Source organism: Schistocerca cancellata, chromosome 5 (genome assembly GCF_023864275.1).
Source record: "Schistocerca cancellata isolate TAMUIC-IGC-003103 chromosome 5, iqSchCanc2.1, whole genome shotgun sequence".
Classification (NCBI taxonomy): Eukaryota; Metazoa; Arthropoda; class Insecta; order Orthoptera; family Acrididae; genus Schistocerca; species Schistocerca cancellata.
In genome coordinates, this window is record NC_064630.1 from 392,469,906 (window position 1) to 392,497,221 (window position 27,316).

The 27,316-nt window shown below is 39.4% G+C and overlaps 1 protein-coding gene across 1 annotated transcript in view; it reads right to left on the reverse strand.

Annotated features, from left to right (window-relative positions):
- Positions 1-27,316, reverse strand: part of LOC126188230 (serine/threonine-protein kinase PRP4 homolog) — a 135,009-nt gene that overhangs the window by 81,554 nt on the left and 26,139 nt on the right. The window contains exons 4-5 of the mRNA XM_049929782.1: positions 22,128-22,315; positions 5,195-5,481 (exon numbers count right to left, since the gene is read on the reverse strand). Of these exons, the coding sequence (XP_049785739.1) occupies positions 5,195-5,481; positions 22,128-22,315 (475 nt within the window). The remainder of the gene's footprint in view (positions 1-5,194; positions 5,482-22,127; positions 22,316-27,316) is intronic.

Consider the following 27,316-nt stretch of genomic DNA (forward strand, 5'->3'; position numbering starts at 1 on the left):
TAGTACTTCGAACAACCACTAGATGGATGTTCGTGCTTCTACAAAGCGCTACATGACTTGTGAAACACATTACAGGTGTGATCCATTCCCACATATTCATTGTTGCAGTGTACTTCCATGGTTGGTTTCACCGAAAAAGCCTGTTGCAAAATGAGGGTCAGTTTGACTGATGAAACTTCTGGTGGTGCAATAAGAATCTACTTACAGAATTGCCAAAAGCAGTTTTGAAATCAATGACACTATTTTTGAAACAGACAATCTGCTTTTCTCCTTTATCTTGTAAGTGGGAGCCACACAAAGAAGTCAAAAACATTAAGACTTTTGGGATATTGCAGCAACTACTGTGGCCCAACTAAAATGCGTTAAATAATGCAACTCGCTCTAGAAATTTGCCACTAACCTTGTAACCAGACACTAAGGTTGTTTCCTCATTATTATGGGCATTACCTGATATTTACTGACACGTAATGAGCTCTATCATTCTGTCTATCCTTTGGGAACACTGTATAAGCCATTCTGCATTTTATCTCCCAGGTTTCTGAGCATGATTGATTAATGGTGTTCTTTCAGGTGTACAGTCAGGGTGTCGAATCTATTTTATTCACAATATTTTGACGTGTGATACAGCTGTCTCCATTACTTTTTGCTTACCATACATCCTTAAATTAACTGGATTGGATTGTTTTGAGAGAAGAGACCAAACAGCGAGGTCATCGGTCTCATCGGATTAGGGAAGGGCGGCGAAGGAAGTCGGCCGTGCCCTTTCAAAGGAACCATCCCGGCATTTGCCTGGAGCGATTAGGGCTTAAATTAATTCATTTCCTGTTTGGTGGAGAATATTATGAACATACCAATAGTGAGTTGTGTTGCAGTCTGTTATTACCTGTCTTGGCAAACCTATACACAAAACATTATGAACCAAATGCACTAGAAGCCACCAAATACAAACAAACTTGCTTCTATTGAAATGTGGATGATACATTTGTGGTGTAGCCACTTGGGGAGGGGGGGGGGATAACAACAACTTTTTAAATAGTTTCTAAAACGTATTAACTCTATCCATGTTAATATAAAATTCACGACAGAGTTTTAAAGAGGGCAGTTACCTTTCTTTGGTAAGTTAAGAGAACAATGGGCGGATCACTGGGGCACATTGTACATAGAAATCCCATCCACAATGGTCTCTATCTCCACACCTCAAGCCACCGACATCTGTGCTAAAGACTAATCCACTAAGTTTGAATGCTGTCAGATAAGGTGAGCCTTGTCAAAGAAATACAACACCTACAGACAGTATGCTGAATGAATGGGAACTCAAAATGTCAAACTAAGTGGGTGTTGCAGTTAAAATCAATAACTTCTGAGGAATAGATTAGGACTGATAAAGAAAAAGCCAAAAGTCACCCGCCTTACGCAGGCTCAATTACTAGAAAGATCGGTAGGCTCCCACACAAACATGGCATCCGGTGTAGTTTGCACCCGTAAACAAAGACAAAAAGTTTCTTTTGTGATGTTATAAATAATCTAGGTCTTCAAAACCCAGATGTGTACCACATTCCATATGAATGTGGCTTGTCTTAAGGGGCCCTCTCACATTCAACATTTATGGCGCAATAATATTGTGTCAATATACTGTGCAAAAGTGTGAGGCCAAGAGCAGCAGAATATTATTGCACATTATTTATGAACAGGTTGTGACAGAATTGTATCTTCATAAAAAACATATCAGCCATCAACAATGTGGAACTCTTATATAGTGCGATTCAGTTCCTTTCCTTGCAAAACACAAGCAGAAGTTATACAGAATGGACAAAGCAAGACATAAAAACTCCCAGTAAATATTTCAGTGACCCAGGGACTCATTCACTGCAGCACAGATTCATAAACAGCAACTACTAATCACAAATTAAACTGACAAACTGTGTAATTTGTCGTGTACATGTGTTGTTACCTATGTATTTCTGTATGGCAACAACAGCTGCAAACAAAAATTTATTTTACTAGTTACTGCCTGTAAGTTTATGTGATGTTATGCCTATGGTGTAACAACTGCTGGAAAAAAAAAAAGCATGTATGGTCATACGAGAGCTGACCATACCTTATTTGGCAATTCTGAAAACTACTGTTACATAAAATACATATTTCTGCTTACTGTCATAACACCATGATCTTCAGTTTCCTCTGCTATTATGGACTGATCTGGTGTTTCCTCAACAGTCAGGAATTTCATTTCTATAAGTACCGCATGGTACTTTAATATGCATCCCCTAGTACAATCCCTGAACTTTTGTCACTTATTTTTTTCAGCTCTTTACATTAATTCATTTGGAGTGAATTGAATTTCTCTTAGTCTCAGAAGGAACTGCCGTTTATTGTGTAATGCCACCTTTACATGGTACAATATATTGCACAATATTATAATAGTGGCCTCCTTTGTGAACACAACTGTAGTTGCAAAATTTGAAGATTTGTCTGTTAACCTCAGTTTGTGTCAGGAGCTTATACACAAGAGACAGGATGGAAGGTCTGAATAACTTTATCGGCTTAGCAAAGGATTTTGTGATAGATCTTTCATAAGATCTGATAGCGGAAATTGTTGTAAGCTGCACACGTGTATGCTACAGTTGCTCGAGTCACTGTTGCATTCTATCAGTGACCATGATTTCATTTGTAGCGTGTATAACAACCTCAGTTTTGCAACAGTCACCAATGGCAACATTAAACCAGGTTTGGTTTTTGCCACCTTGTATTAATTTTCTAGTACTTATTTAACTAGAGTGCAATTTACAAAAAGTATTTCAGCCTTAACCACAAATGTATAATTATCAGATGTGAATTCAATATTAACAAAGAGATAGAAGTGCTGGCCAGTACTTACCTCAGCTCAATACGGCTGATAGATACACAAAACAGAACAGAAAATTTACATACCTAGCTTTCGGAACTTTGTTCCTTCGTCAGGGAGGAGAGAGGGAAAAAAGGGAAGAAGGGAAAGTGGATTCAGTTATTCACAACCCAGGTTATGAAGCAACAGGGAAAGGTAAACAGGGAGGGTAGCAAGGATGGAGGCATGGTTGTCAGAATGAAGCCAAAGATATTCTGTTGCAAATTTCCTCAGCCACTACTTCGGGTTTCAAACAACTCTCCATTTGTAATATTATGTAAGGGTGAGTGCTTTCTTGCAAAAGTTACAAGTTCTTGATTTTGCAGTGAACGCATCAGCAGTTGACTACCTTGCAGTCGATATATTTCTTTGTTAAGTCAGAAATAAGAAATTAAACATATCGGCACCTAAATGTAACCCACTCATATTTATTTTTACAGTTTTAGAAACACAATTACTTACAATTACTGTCGGTTCGAAAGGCTGAGTCATATAAGGTGGGAGCTACACCTTCCCGACCATAATCGTAACATAGTTATCATCTGGCACAGCAGCACGCCACAGTTATAGTGGCTGAAGTGTGGAATAAATCATTTTTTAATTGAGACAAGCATGTGGTGGAGGGTGGGCAGCTCAATGGCCGTGGTTTGGAAAGGTCGCACTGGAAATGTTATCAGGAAAGCAACAAAGAATGGCTTAGTACAGCAATGCAATTTTTAAGCTCGGATTGGAGTAAACAGATCTAACAGAGAGCAGCACTTATCAGAGCAAAGCAATATAAGAAACTGATTTAAAATGAGTGTAGAAAGGTAATTGAGGAGTAAACCCATACATGTACAAGCATAGCGCCTGACGTGTAGCAACTGCCACCTGTACATGTACAGGCACAGCAGTGAAACGGCTGAGCTTTACAGCAGACTGTGACTTGAACCTGAATTCCTTGTTTTTCACTGAGAAGCCACCATAACCATTACGATATCTCATAAAGCCTCTCGGCCTGATTCAAACTTTCATTATCATTCTCACTGATGCTTCTTCCTGTAACTTGTACCTCATTTCATGCAACCGCATTTTGTTCTATTCGTCTTCCCTGATACCATACATTTCCTGTCAGTGAATTCAATTCAATTAATACTTCAATGTTCATTCTCTCCATAATCGATATCTGATTGGATTTAATGTATTTCCCAAATGATGGGTTTTGTGTGCAGATCTCAAAGTTGCACGCAACTGCCTAAAAACCACCATATGCAATCGATATAAATATTGGCAGTGACCTAAGAGACAATGCTGTTCATTTAACGCCTTCTGAATGAAATCTAAGTGGCTGAGAATAAATGAAAAAGTGCAACAATAATTTTACTTTTGGACCAATGACGGCACACAACATTGCACTGATGAATATTTTTAGACCACAAGTAACTGTCCAGAAGCCAAAATAGGCTAACATTCACAACATTCTAGGGAATACAAACACATCAACAATAAATTATTTGAAACACTTAACAAGCCAATTCTTTTACTCTCCATGAGTACTCTGGACACCTTGTTAACACTGGAAGTCAGGACCCCATCACTCCCACTTATTTCCATACGAAAATCCAATTATCACTGTATTACATATTTGTTTGTTTGTTGACATAAACAATATGTTGTTCAAATGACTCACATACCCTTCCTTTACCAATCACTAACCCTCTTTTTGTTTCATTTCTCGCTGGGAATATAGCTTGAAAGAACCACATAAACTATTGAGATTTTTGTGGGGTAGAACATGCTTGCTAAATGTTGATTAAAACAAGTTTTAGTCTTGTCTCTCAAGAAAATTTATGATAAGTTTCACCACAGCGAAATGCTAAAACAATATGAAAATGTGCAACTGAAAAAATATCATGAACAATGAGCATAAAACAAAAATAAGTGTTTTAAATTTTAAAAAAAATTCAAATATTATTAAACATTGCAGTGAACAAGACAGCAGAAAAGAAAAATACTTTAAATATAATGTTTTGCTATTGATCTATGCAGATCTAAATGTCTCTTGTCACAATGTACACAGTGCTGCACATATGTGTATACACAACACTTCTTAATACATGTTACTAAAACATACTGTTGCATTCCATTGTTCAACAGCTTATGCTCACAATGCTCTTGGCTTAATAGAGAATGGTAATACAGAATTATATAATTTTTGACATTTTTAATAGCCTACCAAAGAAGCAATCAACAGCAATGACACATTTATGCACTTACTGGTTGACACATAATGAAATTATGCTATAATACCAATTAAATAAAGTCACTTACGAACTGGAGAACGGCTTCTGCTGCTTCTTCTTCTCGAAGATTCCTTGGCAATGCCAGTCCTTCTAGAAACATCATCCCTAATTTTTCTATCTGATGATCTTCTTCCATCATATGACCTAAGAGGAGATCTATCAGCAGATTTTCGTCTGGATGAACTATGACTCTCTCTGATTCTCTTCACATCTCGCACTACATCTGACGTGCTCCTTTTCCTGTCACGGTCTCTCTCTTCTCTCATTTCTTTCCGTTTATCATCTCTTTTATCTTCTCTATGTCTGCTCTTGCTCCTGCAATGAATTCTGACATCAATAGACAATTCATCAGTTTAGACATGCAATAACATTTTAATTTCAACAAAATGTTTGGCTCAAGGGTAAGTGTACACAAAAAATCAAAACATCTGTGGTTCAATCACGTCTGGTCCAGGTATATCACTTATTGTTACTTTCAATTTTTGCAGTGACTTGTTAGTGTGAAACATGCTAAGTAGCATCTTGGTTCGAGTTCACATTAAACTATAGGGTTCAAAAGCTAAGTTGGAGGAAGGCAAGAGCATATCGCCTCCTCTAAGGTCTGCCCAGCAAAGAATTAAATTTTAGCTCTTATCAACACACTCTGGAAAAAATTGTATTGCAACTGAACAAAAATTTGTAAATATAATGTAGACAATAGTGTGAGAAATATTTTTAAAACGTTCTGATCAAAAAGTGTTACTGAAACTAAAGAGGAAAACACCATAAAACTTGCTACAAGAGAAATTTCATAGACAGTTGTACTTATACAATGTATTATGGCAAATGGTACTCATTATTTTTCAATATAGTCTCTGTTTGAACATTTAGGACTTTCTACACCATAGGACTGAAGTCCGCACAAAAGAAACACATGAATAGTATTCACAGGCAAATCTTGACAGCAATTTTGAATCATCTGTTATGAAAGGGTGCTTTGAATGGACCATATGAAACATAGTTGGTATCACTCCTGTGTGGAGGGACGTTTAGTAACCCTCACCCACAGGGCCACAACTATGGCACTTTTCCTATCTCTCTGACATGGCAGTTAGTGATAACAATTTTTTAGATCATTCAAGTGTTTGGGTTATATGTGACACACAGCTGACATGGGCTATAATCATGCACAGCACAATGGGGCTGCAGACATTTTACACAAATTTCTCCAATGTGTGCATCAATGCTCTGTTGTACAAACACCCACTTCATTCAGTAAAAATAGAATGGATTGAGGATATTTGTCATTTGTAACATTCTTTTTAACTGTTCTAAGAAGCATCACTGTCTCACACTTGATCCAGTTGTAATTTATTCATTCTTACTCTGTTAGACTTAAATGCATGTCTGCCCCATAGGATGGAATATTGTGGATTGAAATAGCAAGGTAAATATAGATGCACCTTTCCCCTTAGGGAAACTTAGGAAGTACCCACTTTCATACATCCAAAAAGAAGTGGAAGTGAATCACATGATGTAATTCTCTCTGAGATATTGAATTAATTGAGTCACGGATATTATCCTTGAGTTCCTCTAATGTGTGATGATTTTTTTGAGTACACTTTGTCTTTCACTGCATCCCACAAATAAAAATTGTGCGAGTTAAATCACGACTTCTAGCAGGTCAGATATTTTTACTAACCACTCTTTCATTGAACGCATAAACTGCATGCAAAGGAACATTGGCCATATGAGCCCTTGCCAGATCCTATTGAAAAAATGAGAAGCTCCATTCTCTTTCACTCAGTTTCATTAAAAAACGGTCACAAAATGTTTTGCACATATCTTTCACCTTTAACTGTGCCATTTAAAAAAATGAGCCTATTATTCTGTCACTACTAACTACGCACCACACCTCTGTTTTCTGATCATGAAGGGGTTCCTCATGAAGCACAACAGGTCTATCTGCGCTCCAATGTCGACAGTTTTGGGAATTGACATACCTGTGTAAATAGAATCAAGCCTCGTCTGAAAACAGAATGAGGTAAGGATCTATTTCACTGTCATGCACTTGTTTTAAAGCCCATCTGCAAAACTTAACCCTCTGCACAGGATCATCACATCAAGGTCAAAGTTCTTGTACTACTGATACTTTATAAGGCCTCAGCCCAAGCAGCTTAGCACCTCTTTGTACATAGGTGCACAATATTTTTGTCTGCTGAGAAAGATGTCACAGAGACTTTTAGGGGAATTTTCCAGATGGTATGCAATGTCATCAAGATGAGCTTCTGTGAGCATTGTACGTCATTGTTTACACTTCTTGTCTTGAATTGTATGTCTTCATTTACACTTCTTGTCTTGAACACTTTCCATTTGATGAAATTTATTCACTAATTTGTGAACTGCATCACGACTTGGAACTCGAACATCTGGAAACTTCTGTTCAAACGATCTCCGAACAGTACAAGCGGACTCTGTATGCACTCAGGAATTGTAAATAAACAATCGTTGTGGAATTGAATAATTAGCTCTAGTTATTGTTGCTTTCACGAACTTCACTATTGCACTCGTGATGCCTATTTCACTGCTCGAATGACACTGCCCGAAAAGGCACGTACGTTTATATGGTCTTCCGGCTACAACACACACACACACACACACACACACACACACACACACAAAAGAAGAAGAGGGGAGGCACAGTGTGGTCCTGAAGAACCCATTCAACTACTGGCAGGAGCAGCTTTCATGGCCTGTCTGCAATACCCCGGGCTGGCAGTCATCAGATAAATGGAACACCTTACACTTAGCCCTACTGCCACTATTTTCAGAAATGCAAAAATCTACTAAGCTGTAAAATAACAGAGCTACCTGCAACATGACATAATTTCATAACCTGCAGCATCACCTGTCCTGCCCGACGAAAGATGTTGTTGTTGTGGTCTTCAGTCCTGAGACTGGTTTGGTGCAGCTCTCCATACTACTATATCCTGTGCAAGCTTCTTCATCTAACAGTACCTACTGCAACCTACATCCTTCTGAATCTGTTTAGTGTATTCATCTCTTGGTCTCCTCCTACGATTTTTACCCTCCGCGCTGCTCTCCAATACTAAATTGGTGATCCCTTGATGCCTCAGAATATGCCCTACTAACCGGTCCCTTCTTCTAGTCAAGTTGTGCCACAAATTTCTCTTCTCTTCAATTCTATTCAGTACCTCCTCATGTGATCTACCCATCTAATCTTCAGTACTCTTCTGTAGCACCACATTTCGAAAGCTTCTGTTCTCTTTTTGTCTAAACTATTTACAGTCCACGTTTCACTTCCATACGTGGCTACACTCTAACAAATACTTTCAGAAAAGACTTCCTGACACTTAAATCTATACTTGATGTTCTCTTATTCAGAAACGCTTTCCTTGCCATTGCCAGTCTTCATTTTATATCCTCTCTACTTCGACCATTATCAGTTATTTTGCTCCACAAATAGCAAAACTCATTTACTACTTTAAGCATCTCATTTCCTAATCTAGTACACTCCGCATCACCCGATTTAATTCACTACATTCCATTATCCTTGTTTTGCTTTTGTTGATGTTCATCTTATATCCTCCTTTCAAGACACTGTCCATTCCGTTCAGCTGCTCTTCCAGGTCCTTTGCTGTCTCTGATAGAATTACAATGTCATCGGCGAACCTCAAAGTTTTTATTTCTTCTCCATGGATTTTAATTCCTACTCCAAATTTTTCTTTTGTTTCCTTCACCACATGCTCAATATAGAGATTGAATAACATCGGGGAGAGGCTACAACCCTGTCTCACTCCCTTCCCAACCACTGCTTCCCTTTCATGCCCCTCGACTCTTATAACTGCCATCTGGTTTCTGTACAAATTGTAAATAGTCTTTCGCTCCCAGTAGTTTACCCCTGCCACCTTCAAAATTTGAAAGAGAGTATTCCAGTCAACATTGTCAAAAGCTTTCTCTAAGTCTACAAATGCTAGAAACATAGGTTTGCCTCTTCTTAATATAGCTTCTAAGATAAAGTCATAGGGTCAGCATTGCCTCACGTGTTGCAATATTTCTACAGAATCCAAACTGATCTTCCTCAAGGTCGGCTTCTACCAGTTTTTCCATTCGTATGTAAAGAATTCGTGTTAGTATTTTGCAGTCGTGGCTTATTAAAATGATAGTTTGGTAATTTTCACATCTGTCAGCCCCTGCTTTCTTTGAGGTTGGAATTATTACATTGTTCTTAATGTCTTAGGGTATTTTACCTGTCTCATACATCTTGCACACCAGATGGTAGAGTTTTGTCAGGGCTGGCTCTCCCAAGGCTATCAGTAGTTATAATGGAATGTTGTCTACTCCCGGAGCCTTGCTTCAACTTAAGTCTTTCACTGCTCTGTCAAACTCTTCATGCAGTATCATATCTCCCATTTCATCTTTATCTACATCCTCTTCCATTTCTATAATATTGTCCTCAAGAACATCACCCTTGTACAGACCCTCTATATACTCCTTCCACCTCTCTGCTTTCCCTTCTTTGCTTAGAACTGGGTTTCCATCTGAGCCCTTGATATTCATGCAAGCCGTTCTCTTTTCTCCAAAGGTCTCTTTAATTTTCCTGTAGGCAGTATCTATCTTACCCCTAGTGAGATAAGCCTCCACATCCTTACATTTGTCCTCTAGCCATCCCTGCTTAGCCATTTTGCACTTCCTGTCGATCTCATTTTTGTGACGTTTGAATTCCTTTTTGCCAATCATCAATTACATTCAGTATCTCTTCTGTTACCCAAGGATTTCTATAAGCCCTCGTCTTTTTACCTATTTAATCCTCTACTGCCTTCACTATTTCATCTCTCAAAGCTACCCATTCTTCTTCTACTGTATTTCTTTCCCCTATTCTTGTCAATTGTTCCCTAATGCTCTCCCTGAAACTCTCTACAACCTCTAGTTCTGTTAGTTTATCCAGGTCCCATCTCCTTAAATTCCCACCTTTTTTCAGTTTCTTCAGTTTTAATCTACAGTTTATAAATAATAGATTGTGGTCAGAGTCCACATCTGCCCCTGGAAATGTCTTACAATTTAAAACCTGGTTCCTAAATCTCTGTCTTACCATTATATAATCTATCTGAAACCTGTCAGTATCTCCAGACTTCTTCAATGTATACAACCTTCTTTTATGATTCTTGAACCAAGTGTTAGCTACGATAAAGTTATGCTCTGTGCAAAATTCTACCAGGCGGCTTCCTCTTTCATTTCTTCCCCCCATTCCATATTCACCTATTACATTTCATTCTCTTTCTTTTGCTACTATCGAATTCCAGTCACCCATCACTATTAAATTTTGTCTCCCTTCACTATTTGAATAATTTCTTTTATCTCATCATCATACATTTCATCGATCTCTTCGTCATCTGCAGAGCTAGTCGGCATATAAACTTACACTACTGTGGTAAGTGTGGGCTTCGTATCTTGGCCATAATAATGCGATCACTATGCTGTTTGTAGTAGCTTACCCACATTCCTATTTTTTTTTATTCATTATTAAACGTACCCTTGCATTACCCCTATTTGATTTTGTATTTATAACCCTGTATTCACCTGACCAGATGTCTTGTTCCTCCTGCCACCGAACTTCACTAATTCCCACTATATCTAACTTTAACCTATCCATTTCCCTTTTTAAATTTTCCAATCTACCTGTCCGATTAGGGGATCTGACATTCCACGCTCCGACCCGTAAAACGTCCGTTTTCTTTCTCCTGATACAACATCCTCCTGTGTAGTCCCCCCGCCTGGAGATCCGAATGGGGGACTATTTTACCTCCGGAATATTTTACCCAAGAGTACGCCATCATTATTTAACCATACAGTAAAGCTGCATGACCTTGGGAAAAATTACGGCTGTAGTTTTCCCTTGCTTTCAGCTGTTTGCAGTACCAGCACAGCAAGGCCGTTTTGGTTAGTGTTACAAGGCCATATCAGTCAATCATCCAGACTGCTGACCCTGCAACTACTGAAAAGGCTGCTGCCCCTCTTCAGGAACCACACATTTGTCTGGCCTCTCAACAGATACCCCTCTGTTGTGGTTGCACCTATGATACAGCTATCTGTATCGTTGAGGCACGCAAGCCTCCCCACCGACGGCAAGGTCCAGGGTTCATGGGGGAGGGGGACAAAAGCTATATAGCACAAAACTGGATAAGCCTTATCACGAACACATCCACCACAAAAAATATTTGGGGGTGGCATGGAATCCACTATCAACAGATGTCAATAATTATTTATGTAATTCTTTGCTGTGATGCATGGTGATACATTTGTGAAACAGCAGCTTGGTTGGGAAGCCTTCATACAATAAATTCTTTGGGCTAAAAATATAATGATTCTGTACTGTAAACAATTTCTTCTTGGATGCAAAATTTACTCCAGCTGAATGTGTCCTTGGCATCATTTTGGTTTTATATTTTGGTGACTCAAAAACTGGAAGGAGAGCCCGAAACTACTGATTACTGAGGTTTATGGGAACCACAAGTTTGCCTACAGCATACAATGTTATTGAATTTAGCATATGTTAAAATTCAGGAGTAAGAAAGAAACAAGTGTTTTTTTTTGTCTGCTAAAAAAAAAAAAAAAAAAAACAACCCTGTACTGAGATACAGGCCACCAAAGACGACACTGCAAACATCATTTTGAAGTCGCAAATTTTGGAAAAATTTTTAACTCTGCAACAGTTCTAGATATTTTGTCAGAGTTTTTTTAGGTGAAAGATAATTGCTTTATGATTACAAGGGTATCCTCCATTGGACATATCTGTCAAAATTCTTTTATTGTAGATTTTTTATTTTTTTTTAATTTACAGAATTTTTTTTCCAAAAGTGCCAATCCAGAAAAGTTAGATTTTTTTCTGTTGATTAGTACCATGTAGTACTATATTCTTTCCAAAGGAAAGCTTCCATTTTTAAGGTGGACAGGTTTTATTTTTTAATAAATCTTTTTTTTTAACTTTCAAGGGTAAGGAATGTCTTCATTGAAGTTGTTTCTTACTTAATTTCGTTGTTACAATGTTTATTTCTATTGTCTTTGTTGCAGTTATCACTTTCTTTGTTGCAGTTATTTCTTTTCACTTTCATTGTTGCAGATATTTCTTACACTGTGTTATAGTTTCTCGTCAGTTTCTTTGTCATGGTTGTTCATTGCAGGTTTTTGCATTGTAGTTGTTCAGTCCTAATTTGTTTACTGAAGAGGCTTCTAAGAAATATGACACCATCCACCGAGTTCTGTATTTTCGTGAGGAATTTGCCAGTTGACACAGTTGCAGTGTGTTTTGTGAAAAGGACTGTTTGAAATGTCTTCTGACTGGGACCACGGGAGAGTGAAGTGTACTGACTATTTGCATATCCATAAAAGAGTGATATGTAAGACAAATAAAACTGTTCAGGTTGGGAATAAGTGTTTTCATATGAAGACTGTTTCAAAGTGAAGATGTTTCCAGTGACGACTTTTTGTGTTCTAAATCTTTTAACAGAACAAGGCGAAACCTCCCATGGTGCAGATGATGCAGATTTTGCATCAATAGACGAAGAATTAAATACCCTGAATCAGTGAACTACAGGGGTAGGTGTTAGTGCTGTTAAGAAACAGTGGTCAGAGAAGCCGAGTCATAAGCTCTATGCATCAAGAAAGCGCAGAGAAATTACTGAAGTTATGCATGATTACACTACAGGAAAACAGATCCACACTCTTCAAAGCAGAATTTCCATCTTCAGAAGAAAATGAACCAAAGCAATCTTGCACATCTTGCCAGGAATTTTCACAAATATCAATTCAGCTGTTGAATATTGTGCATCCTACAGTGAAAACATTTAAGTTGTAACTATTATTCCAGAGACAATTTCAAAGAAAACAATTTTGAGGCACGCTGTATCAGTATCGAAGTACATGGTAGACAAATCAAGAAATGTGAGGTCTGTAACAGGAGTCTTTGGAAGACCAGATCCCTATTATGGTCATCCTGTAGGAGCAGCTCAAGTTCAAATAGTGCAGTCATTTTATCTGGAAGATAAATGGGACTGTACTCGCCAGAGTGCCAACAAAAAAGACACTATAAGTGTAAGGTCAAAAAGTTTTGAAAGTGAAGAGGTACATGACTCGCAGTATTAATGAAACTTTTGCAATTTATAAGAGCAACTATACAACTTCACATATTGGAAGATCAAAATTTTATGCACTACGACCTAAGGGGGTGGTTCCACACTCACCTACAGATCTCTGTTTGTGTGTGTACGCAAATTTTGAACTTTTGGTGGTAACCTTTAATAACTTACTGGAGAACATGACATACGAAACAGATAACTCTGCAGAAATTACATATACGACATGGGAGGAAAATAAAGTAATTAAGAAAACTGTTGCCTTTGACATTTTCATTGATGAACTTGGTAAATGGTCAGTGAAAGTAGTAAAACACCGGCGTCTGAAGAAATTGCAACAACAACACGTTGCAGAAGTGAAAGGGTGTGTACTGGCTAAAGAACTATGTATAGTGTTTCACTGTGATTTTGCTGAGAACTGGTCTGTAATTATCCCACAAGAAGTACAAGGGTATCATTCGAGTAATGACCAGGTGACCATAAGTGCTGCAGTTACAAGTGATGACACAGGACGAGAGTCAGCACATGCTTTGCTACCAACGCGCAAAATTCTTCAACTACAAAAAGGGGCAGAGTAGATCATCATTATTTCCGCTGGTGCTCCTAGTCATTTTAAAAATTGTTACCAGTTGTTTGAATTGAGTAAGTTGCTGGTGGCAACTGACTGGGTATACAGTGCTACTGGTCGTGGGAAGGGGCCTTGCGATGATGTAGGCAGCCTGATGAAGCACCATGCTACAAAACATAATCTTTCCAGATCAAATGCAGCTGTAATTCAGAATGCTGAGGATGTTACGAGAGTCGTGAAATCTTACACATCCACAGCCCTCACTCTTTTGTCCAAAGAGGAAATCGAAGAATTCTGTGAGCAGAAAAAAGAAGAATGGTCCAATCAAACCATTCCTGTGAAAGGAATTCAGAAGACACATTTTTGGACTCAAAGTGATGGGTAAACTCATATTGCTCGCACTTAACAGAGCAAGAAAGAAGAAATTTCATTTGTTCAACCAACACTTCACTTCAGAAACAGCAGGATAATATTCAAATTCACAACCACAGAAGGGGGATGTTTGTGGCGTGTGTGTATGACTGTGACTGGTGGATTGCAGAGATTATAGACACTAGTTATGAGTTAAACGAAATTGTAGTGAACTGTATGCTACCACATGGATCAGCTGCTGGGTATAGGTTTCCAGCTGAAGGACAGCAACAATGCCATCAGTGCTCACTTCCTGTTCACAATGTTTTGAATATAGTAATTGGTTTAACAGAAAGGCATCACTCTATAGCAAAGGAAGGTACTGAAGCAGTAGTTCATTGACTGGTTAATTTCAGTACAAAACAGTGTCCACAGAAGTTGTTTAAATTGAACCCTTTAAGTGTTTTGACCTTTCACATACATTTTGGAACCATTTAAAATGCTTGAAAAATGAGTGTCTTACTCATCTTTCAAAATTAAGATTATGTTAAATAAGGCTAGGTTTTGATTTTTATGAGCCTGTTACATGATAGTGTGGTAATAAAACATCTTTCATGTTTGGCAAAAATTTCAATTGTTTATAAAACCTGTTCAATCTAAAAGTAGATCTCCTTTTCAGGGAATGTAGAACTATATGGTACTAATCAACAGAGAGAGAGAGAGAGAGAGAGAGAGAGAGAGAAAATCAAAATTTTATGGACTGGCATTTTTGAGAAAAAAATTTTCCCACAAATTATAAAAAAGTCATAATGCTATAGTAAAAGAACTCCAAATGGAGGATTTCTTTGTAATCATAAACAATTATCTTTCAAATACAATAAAAAAAGAGAGAGAGAGGAACAAAATATCTAGAACTGTTGCAGAGATACAGCATTTTAAATTTTTTCCCAAAATTCGAATCTTCAAAATGGTATGTACAGTGTCACCTTTGGAGGCCTGTATCTTGGAGCAGAAATTTTTTTGGAGAAAAAAAAAACGTTTTCCTTACTTAGTCCTTCATTTTTACATTTGCTACCTTTAATAACATCTGAGATTATGAAGGTAAGATTTTTTTCCTAGCCTGCCTGATTTGATATGGACTATGTGCTAAGTGAAATTCCCTGATTTCCAGACAAGTTTAAATATTTCTCCCTGACAAATTTTGAGATCTCGAGGGTACGTAAAGACATAAGTTGACAAAAAGATGTAAAGACTTCTGTATTTCTCCTCCATGTGAGCAAAAATCTTAAGTACTAACATCAACATATATTGTAACAAACTGTTTTTAGATGGAGAAAGCAAACCAAATGGTATATGTGTATCATTAGACCACTGTTGTTATTTTATTTCAATAAAAAACATCCCATGACAAAAGTGCACATTTCCTTGGAGCACAAGATGGATTTAAAATACCTTCACTGATTTCAGAAATATCCTCAAATTTACTTGTGGTGAGACAGTTGCAATTCCTGTAATCCATCGCCCATGGCCTCTGGCCAGTAGAGGAGCACCTCGGTCCTGGGTATATGAATAAACCACAAAAATCCTCCACATTACACCACACACAAACAGACCCATCCTGCGGGCAGATCGGTGAGACTAGTTCTGACAGGCAGGGCCTGCACATTAGTGGGGAATGATGAGCTTCCGATCAGCAGGCCTGATTTGTTAGAGATAAGCAGAAATGGCCTATGGTTTTGGCCTGTCGTGGAAATCCACTCATATGGCCAGCTATTCACGTCACAGACATCATGTTCATGAAACGAGACCGCTGCGATCAATCCATGCAACAGATAACTGCACAAATACTGTGAGAATCAATACTAATGAGGATAGGTAGCAACTTACCATAAAGATGATTGCTGAGCCGCAGACTGGTGCGTAGGAAATACAATCACAATATCACAACTAAATTTTCGGCAATAGCCTTTGTCAGAAAACGAGATCGCACACACATCCACAGAATCACTCATATGCAACTCATGCACACATGACTGCCTTCTCTGGCACTGTGCAAACAATCTCTCAGAATCAGATCCAAACAAACCACTCATGCCTCCCTGCCTCTCGTCGGCAGCTGCTAGGCTAGTGGCAAGAAGTCATGGCAGCTCTGACTGCAAGCTGAGGGGAGTGGTAGGAAGGGGAGAAGCAGTAACAACGAGGGAGCAGGGAAGCTGCGCACATTCTCAGCTCTGCCCAGCCAGTGATGATGTGTGACATCTCAGTAAACAAACCATTTCATCTACTGAGACAAAAACAAGGTTTTTCCAGAACTTTTTTTTCAGATTTCCCTGGCACATTTGAAATTCACTGATGTTTCCTGATTTCCCTTGTGACAACCCTGTGTAGACATCAGTGCCCAAACCAGACATTCACACTATGCAACTGTTAGTACCTGTAAAGTAACAGTTTTGGATAGATCATTTCATGGGGAACAAATATGGCTGGGCTGCTCACTAACTCACGCTTTAGACTGAGTGGTAACTCAATGTCTGAACTAAAGATATTATGGGTGACACAGTAACTTCTACATGACATGACAGACAGGAGACTCAAGTCACCATTGGTATGTGAGCACTTAAAAACCGTACATCTTGATCTCAGGCTCTAAGGTTTATAAGCACTAAGATCTGCCTTGAGACCATTATGATTACAGCTCTGCCAAAGATTAGCATTGTTCATGTGTCTCACCAGACTCTTTGGGCAGCAACTGTGCTGCAAGTAGGGCTGTCAGAGATTCTGCTGCCACATTCAAATCCTTGAGACAACATCATTCCACCTCAGAGGAAAGAATATTGTGAGTAGTGGACAGAGTGAACTCAGGCAATGGCATCAGGCCATGGGGCATGCCTAGCTACTTCTGATCCTGCACTTTTCTACATGAAGTATGGCAAAAAGACACCAACACGGATCTTAGGAACTTCACAACTCCTATCACTATTTATTCAGTTATGATCTGCAGATGAGGGTGTAGAGTTGGAAGATAACTTAAATTAACCCTTCAAGCCAGTAGTTTCCGGGCGCATGCCTAGCCTACTGGCGGTAGTTTATATGGCTGGCTGGCCCCAGAATGCAGCGTTTCAGTGAAATTTCTCTAGGATGGGAATTACTTGTCCAAATGTTACGAAAATTTCAGGAATTGGTATCAATACATATTCATTACGATTAAAACATACATTTTCACTTAAAATGAATTTTGAGTGTGGTATGCTTTGAAAACAATCTTCAAAATAAAGTCCTACACCACAGTCTTTGCACCACAACGATGTTTCCTTACGTTTCCCTGTCTTCTTGCAGCAGCCTGCACATCTCTTTGTAGGCTTACTCTTCTTCTCTGTTGATGGGATCTTCTCAATGAAATGCCTTGCTGTAAGCCATTCAGGCACAGGAGTTTTTGAAGGTTGCTCACATCGAGGTGAAGTTACATTCTTCCCGTGAATTTCCAGCATTGTGTTACGAGCAGAAGCCTGAAATTTATATGAGTTTCTTCTGTTGTTTTTTTCGCTAGCACTGTAAACAATAAAAGCATTGTGCACCGCAACATTCATCAGACTTCTAAACATTTGCATATACCACTTTACACCTTTCTTCCTTTCCATGAGAAAAGGTTGTAGGTTTCTGATCCTTCAAATCTACACCATCCGTAAAACTATTGTACTCTTTTATGCACCAAGGCTTTCTTACCTCTTTGCCCCTTTTGGCTGCCGTAACAACTGCATCATTATGAAATGAAGAAATAAAGGCGACCTGCTTTTTATCCATCCATTTCAGTACCATTACACTGTGTGAATGATATGCTACGAGTTCACCTTTCTTCAGTTTTGCACGTCTCAAGGCATCAAGTACATTCTTACTATTCAGTCAAAATGTGCCAGCTACATTCATACCTCTTTCCTTCAAAACGTGGCACAAAAGGATGCTGTTATAATAATTGTCCATCCCGAGCGTATGGATTAAGTTGAAAGGAGGCTCAACAAGCTTCACTACAATCTGACTGGTTTCCAGGGTATCTGCTGAAAGATATTTCGTTTCTATTTCTGTGAACTTCCTGCATAAATAATAAATTGCCATAAATAATCTGTGGAAGATTCGCAGATCTCGTAGGACTTTATAACAAACTTTGCTGATTTGAGAGATATATAGTTTTTTATTGCCAGCCTTCCTTTCCATAACGTAAGAGATTCATCAACAGAAATGTTTTCTCCCATGTTGTATGTATTTCTAAATGTATCATTCAAGTGCTGAATGATGGAACCCAACTTGAACAATCTCTTATAGCCTTCAAATGTATTCAGTTCTCCATTGTTTACAAAATGAAGGAATCTGCAAAGTAGCTCAAACCTGTCTTGTTGCATACTCTGGTAAAAAATCGGCATGCTCAAAAGTGGATACTTGCTGAAATACAACTTTATGGATGGCTTCTGAATAATTTCCATCAACATCTGCAGTGCGAAAAACACACAAAGCTTATCTTTGTCAGTATCTACCCAGTTACATAGTCTAGAATGAGGTTGTAGAGCAGTCTGTTTTTGTATACAATCTGCAGCATAACGGTTAGTTTAACACACGATTGTTTCTACAATGGTTTCACTGAAATACAGCTTGAACGCTTCAGGTGCAGAATTTACCTGTATCACAGGTTCACATTTACCAACGAATGGTGTTTTCAAAGACACATAAGAACTGCCAACCTCTTGCCATTTCCAGTCTTCTTCATTCTGTACGTGTTTCACTGGTGCACCTTGTTCGCCATTTCTTCTTCACTTCTTTCAGGTGTTTCTTCCAAACAGTCAAAATCACTTTCATCGTCAACATCTAGATCACTCCCGCTGTCATTTATACTATCTAAACAATTCGTCGGTTCATTGAGAACTGTGAGAATTTGCTCTGAAGTAAGACCGCGCAAAGTGTTTGGCTGCATCGTTTTGCATTCAAGAGTGTCACTCGTACTGTAAGATACAAAACGTTATTTCTCCCGACTGCCTCACTTCGTGACAAAGATCTTCGAAGCAGAGCAGCACAAATACGTCTATAGTTAGCTGACGAAGTAGTATCGGCTGTCGTCAACAGATGGCAGAGCAATACAGTTTTACCTCCGAGACTGCAACTGGCGAGTACGTGGTCAGGATGCCGCCAGTGTGGACATTCCCAGTGCGCGTGTATGTACTCGGGCTCCCAGCCTGAGGGGTTAAGGAACCTCATAATTTCAGGCTGTACCTGATGATTTTTCATGCCTGGTTTTAATTTGAAGTTTATAATGATTGTGTTAATAGGGGTACTCAATGAGTGATACGTAGGATTAAGTAATGTTGGGCAATATGTTGCCACTGAACTGTGAGACAGAGGGTGGTGAATAAACTAGGGACAGAGTGTGTCTTGCACAGCATCTCTGGTAATGTGGCATTACATCAGCCACGTAAGAAGACAACCATCGGTTGACCCCAGAAGGCAACACATACATATTGGTAACAGCATTTCACTGAAAGTCTTTAATTGATTTGCTGGTAACTTCTTTTCTGTTAACCTGCGTACACAGTGAAAATGCTAAGGAAAGTTCTGCAAGAATGTAAATAAGTTAGGATTAAAGGAGGCCACACTCTGAGTAGTAGAAGCGTACAATCATCAACAGGCAAACAAAAAAGAATGCCCGGCCGGTGTGGCCGTGCGGTTCTAGGCGCTTCAGTCTGGAACCACGTGACCGCTACGGTCCTGCCTCAGGCATGAATGTGTGTGATGTCCTTAGGTTAGTTAGGTTTAAGTAGTTCTAAGTTCTAGGGGACTGATGAACACAGATGTAAAGTCCCATAGTGCTCAGAGCCATTTGAACCATTTTTGAAAAAAGAATGAAAAGTTTGCTAGGTTTTAGACAAATTCTTTAATGAGCTAGAGTACATGTACATGGACACCACTGCAGGTGAGTTTGTACATCACACAATGGCGATGACATGGAGGTGTGGACTGGGAGGGGACGACAGTACAGAGGAAGGGGAAACTTGGATGGATAGTGTGGATGCAGTGGGTTTACTGAGATTCTCCACTAACCAAGTGTACACACACCTTATCACGCAACTGTCCCCCCTTCCTCTGTCCTGTCATGCAGTCCCAAACCGTGCCTCCATGTCATTGTCATCACATGCTGGACAAACTCAAGGCTCTGATACCCATGAGTTGTCATATCCCCATGCCATGCACATGCTGCCTTTTCCTCCTGCATTCCTATCCCATACAACTGCTGCCTACCTCCATTCCGCCAGCTACCCATCATCGGACTTTTGGCCTCTTTCTCCCTCCACCAACCTTACTCAACACAACACAACCCCATGCCTCAGTCTACACACCGAAATGCAGTCTCAGCATATTCAGCGAGATTCATGAACCAGCTGTTACTGATAGTTAATAGCACCAAGTTGCTAAGACAAAAGTATTCTCTCATATTGTGGACTAAATGGTCACAAAGGCTGATTTATGTCATGTGCAGTCCATCATTTCACATGGATTTTTTTTTTTGGGGGGGGGGGGGATTCTTCTCTTGCTCTAAATATCTCCCATTCCTCAGAAAAGAGTGATTCTAGTCATTTGTAGTTCAAGAACCTCTGTTAATAATTGTTTAACCAGGTGGGAATACTTATCACAGATTACCAATTCACATTTTCACTTATGTGTTTCATTACAAAGAATCCCACTCTTTGAAAACAATGCAAGGCACTACATCTAAGAATGACATACACTACCAATCAAAAAAACTGTCCCTGGTTCAGAGTGGGGCTAAGTACACTGACAAGATTTGTGACTGTCAAATGTTAATAAAGTATTTTATGCAAATCAGGCATTTTCACTGTATAGTGTAAATATGTATTTTTATTATATACATTTTACTGAAATGATTGCCCAGTACTGTAATAACTATGTCTGAGAGCTGTTCTGAGTGTCACCTTTAAAATGTGTAGTGACAGTCATACTTGGTTTTACTTTTAATATGTAGTGTCTATTTGTAAATCTGCTGAGAAATAAACTGCAATTGATTATTTACATAAATATGTGTAACAATAATAATAATAATAATAATAATAATAATAACAATAATCTGTACAAGATACCAAGGATGGGATTGTGAGCATCAAAAGGGACGAGACGAAATAAAGGAGTTATTTAAAGAAAACTAGGGATATATTCTCAATTACAGAATACAAAAAGGGCTAGCCCCCTAGAGGTGTAGGTAAAGATTGACTGGCAGGGTCAGATCTGAACAAAATAAAGGAATAAGAAATGGGAAAGATGGCAGTTCACACTTGTGTGATTGGTGGCCAGTCCTAGAAAACAGGATCAGAGGCAGATCATGCAGCCTCAAGTTTGTGGATACATGCAAATATTTTGCGAAGTTTCTGCACTGTTTATGTTTTTTTATCATTATGTTTTAAATGCATATTAAGGCTTGTTTGCACATATAGTATTACACATGGGTATTAAGACATTAAACTACAGCTGCCTTTAATCTGAACATTGGTATGAGCACTGCAGTGCTTCACTACGCATTATGGTGGTACGATATTGTCTTCCTCTGTCCTTTGAACTGACTTGCCCACCTAGTTAACAAGTGGGCCACTGTTTGAGATAGACTCTGGTCCAAGGTGCAACTTGGCATTTTTCACATCAACAAACACTGCTTGATGTGAAAGAAATGTTGAGTGCATACAAAAATCCTATGACAAATCAAATTTCCAGCCCCTGATCTTTACATCCATCATCTGGAATTAAATGCTGAACAACACTAACCTGCCAAACACTATTGCACTTAGGGGGACCTATCACTACAGTAGTCTTTAAGTATGAGACTGATGCAGTTGGTCCATAGGTAAACATAGTAAACTTACCTGCTATGCCGACGTCTCTTCCTTTCATGTTTTCTCTTACTTGAATGCCCTTTTACATCAGAGTCATCATCACCTAAAGTTATTATTTCAGGAACTGGTTTAGCATCTCCACGGAGTTCAGATCGATCATCATCATCTTCATCATCTTCTTCAGACATATATGCTCCAAGTCTCGCTTGAAGCAGTGCCTGAACCAAAATTGCAAAAGATAGAATTTATTCCACAAATTTCCTCAGCTAGGCATTTATACCAAAAATAGGTTAAGTTAAGAATAGAGACTGTGCTACAGAAGACACTACATTTAAAAGATCATCACTACAGTGAGCATATTTAACAACTTTGTGTTATCTGACCACCATTTTTTTCCAAGCACAATAAACACCCTGAGTTTATATTTTAAATGGGAAATGAATTAGTTGAGAAATTAACTTCAATCTACCACAATAATTGACATATACTTGCTACGATAAACCTCGTTTCTTCATGAGTGCAACGTTTTGGCTTTGCATATATTTTTGTATTATTGTTGGGTTATTTCTGCACAATAAAGTACGTGGTCCAACAATGTACTTCCATTAAATGTCCATGACACACAGTTTTAATCCATCAGGTAAGTACAAACAGCATGAATTATTCATTTTAGTTTCTTAGTTTTCTATGATTGAAAATGCCTACATTTGAACACACCAAGCGAAATTAAACACTTTACCAAGAAGCACAGTCCAGTAATAGAAGATATACTGAATAGCATACATTCATGTCTTTTGTCATCTGTCAGTTAACACCTGAAACATTTGAACCTGTTTACTGTATTCAAGCCTTGGATTCCCTTTAGAAATTTTACCTGTCTCCCCCCCCCCCCCCCTTATCCATTATCTTCCATTACCAAATTGACAGTTCCTTGATGCCTCAGGATGTGTCCTATCAACCATTCCTTTCTTTTAGTCAAGTTGTGCCATAAATTCATTTTTTTCTGTAACTCAATTAAGTACCTTCTCATCTGTTATCCAACCTATCCATTTATTCTTCAGGGTGGTTCTATAGCACCACATTTTGAAAGCCTCTATCTTCTTCTTGCCTGATTTGATTATTATCCATATTCCACTTCAAGATTGATGTACTCCACACAAATATTTTGAGAAAGGCTACCAAACACTTAAACTGATATTAGATTTGACAGATTTGCAAATATGCTTCACTTGTTTCTGCCAAGTCTGCATTTTATATCCCCTCTACTTCAGTCATCATCAGTTAGTTTACAGTCCAAAATGCAAAACTTCATCTACTACCTTCGGTGTCTCATTTCCTAACCTAAATTTAACAGCCTTACCTAATTTAATTTGGCTACATTCCCTTTGCCTTGTTTTACTTTTGTTAAGGTTGCTATTGTAATCCTTTCAAGAGCAATTCATTCCGTTCAACTGCTCTTCCAAGACCTTACCCATCTCTGACAATTACACCATTGGCAAACCTCAAAGCTTTTATTTCTTATCCCTGAACTTTGATTTGCTATAGAAATTACTTCTCAGTTTCATTCACAGTTTGATGAACATACAGAATGAATAATATGAAGGATAGGCTAGAAGCCTGTCTCACCCTTTCTAAATTCTGGTTTCCTCTTCATGTTCTTCAACTCCTATAACTGCAGTCTAGTTTCTGTGCAAGCTATAAATGAACTTTTAGTACTACACTCCTGGAAATTGAAATAAGAACAACGTGAATTCATTGTCCCAGGAAGGGGAAACTTTATTGACACATTCCTGGGGTCAGATACATCACATGATCACACTGACAGAACCACAGGCACATACACACAGGCAACAGAGCATGCACAATGTCGGCACTAGTACAGTGTATATCCACCTTTCGCAGCAATGCAGGCTGCTATTCTCCCATGGAGACGATCGTAGAGATGCTGGATGTAGTCCTGTGGAACGGCTTGCCATGCCATTTCCACCTGGCGCCTCAGTTGGACCAGCGTTCATGCTGGACGTGCAGACCGTGTGAGACGACGCTTCATCCAGTCCCAAACATGCTCAATGGGGGACAGATCCGGAGATCTTGCTGGCCAGGGTAGTTGACTTACACCTTCTAGAGCACGTTGGGTGGCACGGGATACATGCGGACGTGCATTATCCTGTTGGAACAGCAGGTTCCCTTGCCGGTCTAGGAATGGTGGAACGATGGGTTCGATGACGGTTTGGATGTACCGTGCACTATTCAGTGTCCCCTCGACGATCACCAGTGGTGTACGGCCAGTGTAGGAGATCGCTCCCCACACCATGATGCCGAGTGTTGGCCCTGTGTGCCTCGGTCGTATGCAGTCCTGATTGTGGCGCTCACCTGCACGGCGCCAAACACGCATACGCAGAAGCGACTCTCATCGCTGAAGACGAAACGTCTCCATTCGTCCCTCCATTCACGCCTGTCGCGACACCACTGGAGGCGGGCTGCACGATGTTGGGGCGTGAGCGGAAGACGGCCTAACGGTGTGCGGGACCGTAGCCCAGCTTCATGGAGACAGTTGCAAATGGTCCTCGCCGATACCTCAGGAGCAACAGTGTCCCTAATTTGCTGGGAAGTGGCGGTGCGGTCCCCTACGGCACTGCGTAGGATCCTACGGTCTTGGCGTGCATCCGTGCGTCGCTGCGGTCCGGTCCCTGGTCAACGGGCACGTGCACCTTCCGCCGACCACTGGCGACAACATCGATGTACTGAGGAGACATCACGCCCCACGTGTTGAGCAATTCGGCGGTACGTCCACCCGGCCTCCCGCATGCCCACTATACGCCCTCGCTCAAAGTCCGTCAACTGCACATACGGTTCACGTCCACGCTGTCGCGGCATGCTACCAGTGTTAAAGACTGCGATGGAGCTCCGTATGCCACGGCAAACTGGCTGGCACTGACGGCGGCGGTGCACAAATGCTGCGCAGCTAGCGCCATTCGACGGCCAACACCGCGGTTCCTGGTGTGTCCGCTGTGCCGTGCGTGTGATCATTGCTTGTACAGCCCTCTCGCAGTGTCCGGAGCAAGTATGGTGGGTCTGACACACCGGTGTCAATGTGTTCTTTTTTCCATTTCCAGGAGTGTATAAATAAATTATACATATTTTAATAAATTATAAAGAATCTTTCAGTATTTAATCCCTGCTACCTTCATAACATCAAAGACTGTAGTCCAGTTCACAGTGTCAAAAGTTTCTCTGAATTAACAAATGTTATAAATGCAGGTTTGCCTTTCGTCACCTTATCTATGTCCGCCACCAGTAGCTGAGTGGTCAGCATGTCAGAATGTCAATCCTAAGGGCCCAGGTCCGATTCCCAGCTGGATCAGAGATTTTCTACGCTCAGGGAATGGGTGTTGGGTTGTCCTAATCATCATTTCATCCCCATCAACGCGCAAGTCGCCGAAGTGGCGTCAAATCGAAAGACTTGCACCCGGTGATCAGTCTACCCGACGGGAAGCCCTAGTCATAAAACATTTACTTTTTATTTTATTCACCTTATTTACGATGAGTCATATGATCAAAATTGCCTTGCGTGTTCCTGCTTTTCTCCAGAACCCAAACTAACATTCGCCAAGTTCGGCCTCTACCAGATTTTCCATTCTTCTATATATAATTTGTGTAAACATGTTGCAATCACGACTTATTAAACTGAATGTTTGGTAGCACACGCACCTGTCAGCGCCCGTCTTCTTTCAATTTGCAATTGTTACATTCTTTGTGAAGTATGGTAGCACTTTACCTCCATCATATATCTTGCACACCAGGTAAGAATTAGTTTTTTGTTGCTGGCTCTCCCAAGAACCTCAGTAATTCTGAGGGAATGTTATCTATGCCTGGAGCCTTGTTTTCACTCAGGTCTTTCAGTGATCTATCAAATTTTTCTCACAGTATCATATTTACTGTATCGTCTTCACCTACTTCCTCTTCCCTTTCTATAATATTGCCCTCAAATCTGGCCCCCTGATATGGAAATCTATATATTCCTTCCAACTTTCAGCTTTCTCTTCTTTGCTTAGTACTGGCTTGCAATCTGAGCTCTTGATATTCATATTATTACTGCTCTTTTTTTCCAAATGCTTTTTTAATTTTCCTATACACAAGATATATCTTGTTGGATATATCTTTCCCCTAGTTATGCATGCTTCTACATCCATGCATTTGTCTTCTATCCACTCCTGCATAGCCATTTTTCACTTTCTGTCAATCATATTTTATAGGCATCTGTATTTCCTTTCACCTGCTTCATTTGCTGCATTTTTACATTTTCTTCTTCCATCAATTACATTTGGCAATCCAGAGTTACCTGAGGATTTCTACTATGCCTTGTCATTTTACTTATGTGATCCTGTGCTGCCTTCCCTATTTAATCTCTGAATGATACTGTAACGACGTTCGCCCAATTTCATTTCTTCTTTGTTTGTTGCCCCTGGTGTCGACATACTGGCTGAAAAAAATGGGGGGTGGAAGTGCAGTACTGTCTACTGTAAACGATGTAGCCAACAGGTACACATTTGCGTTTCACAGTTATTTACTTTCTCCCCTCTCGATATACAAACTTAATATGGCCAGTGCACAATTGTTTCACTTTCGATAGGCCTCATTAATAGTTTTCAGGCGAACCTCCACATACTGCTACAATAGATTACTGTTGAATATCTATGAGCAGTAAAAACATAACCACATAATTCACAGTTCTTCCGGGATAATCAGGTACGTATGAAACAGACACTGTCATTGTTTCAACACGCGGCCTAATTGTGTTACACATATTTCAAGGTTACACTGATACATTGTTGTTGTTCTAACCAACATAGGTTTCTTGTTTGAAACTCAACTGTAGACTGACTGACTCGTGACCAAAAATCGGGCTGTTATATATATCCTCACAATAATAGGTACCAAAGCTACACCTTGTTCAAAGTTAATTTTACAGAAATTACAATTAAAACTTAACTCATTAAATTAAATCAATACATCAAAAAATTCTGTCTTTTTAACAGTTTCTTCTACTACAAAAGTTATGCCGAATTATCTGTTTTAATCATGAAACTAACAAATATAAGCATGCAAACAATAGTTTGGACAAAACTGTTAATTACTTTGGAATTAATTAAAGAGCCAGCTTTGCTAGCATACTACAAAGAGGTTGAAATTATTACACAAGCTGACACATGCCAAGG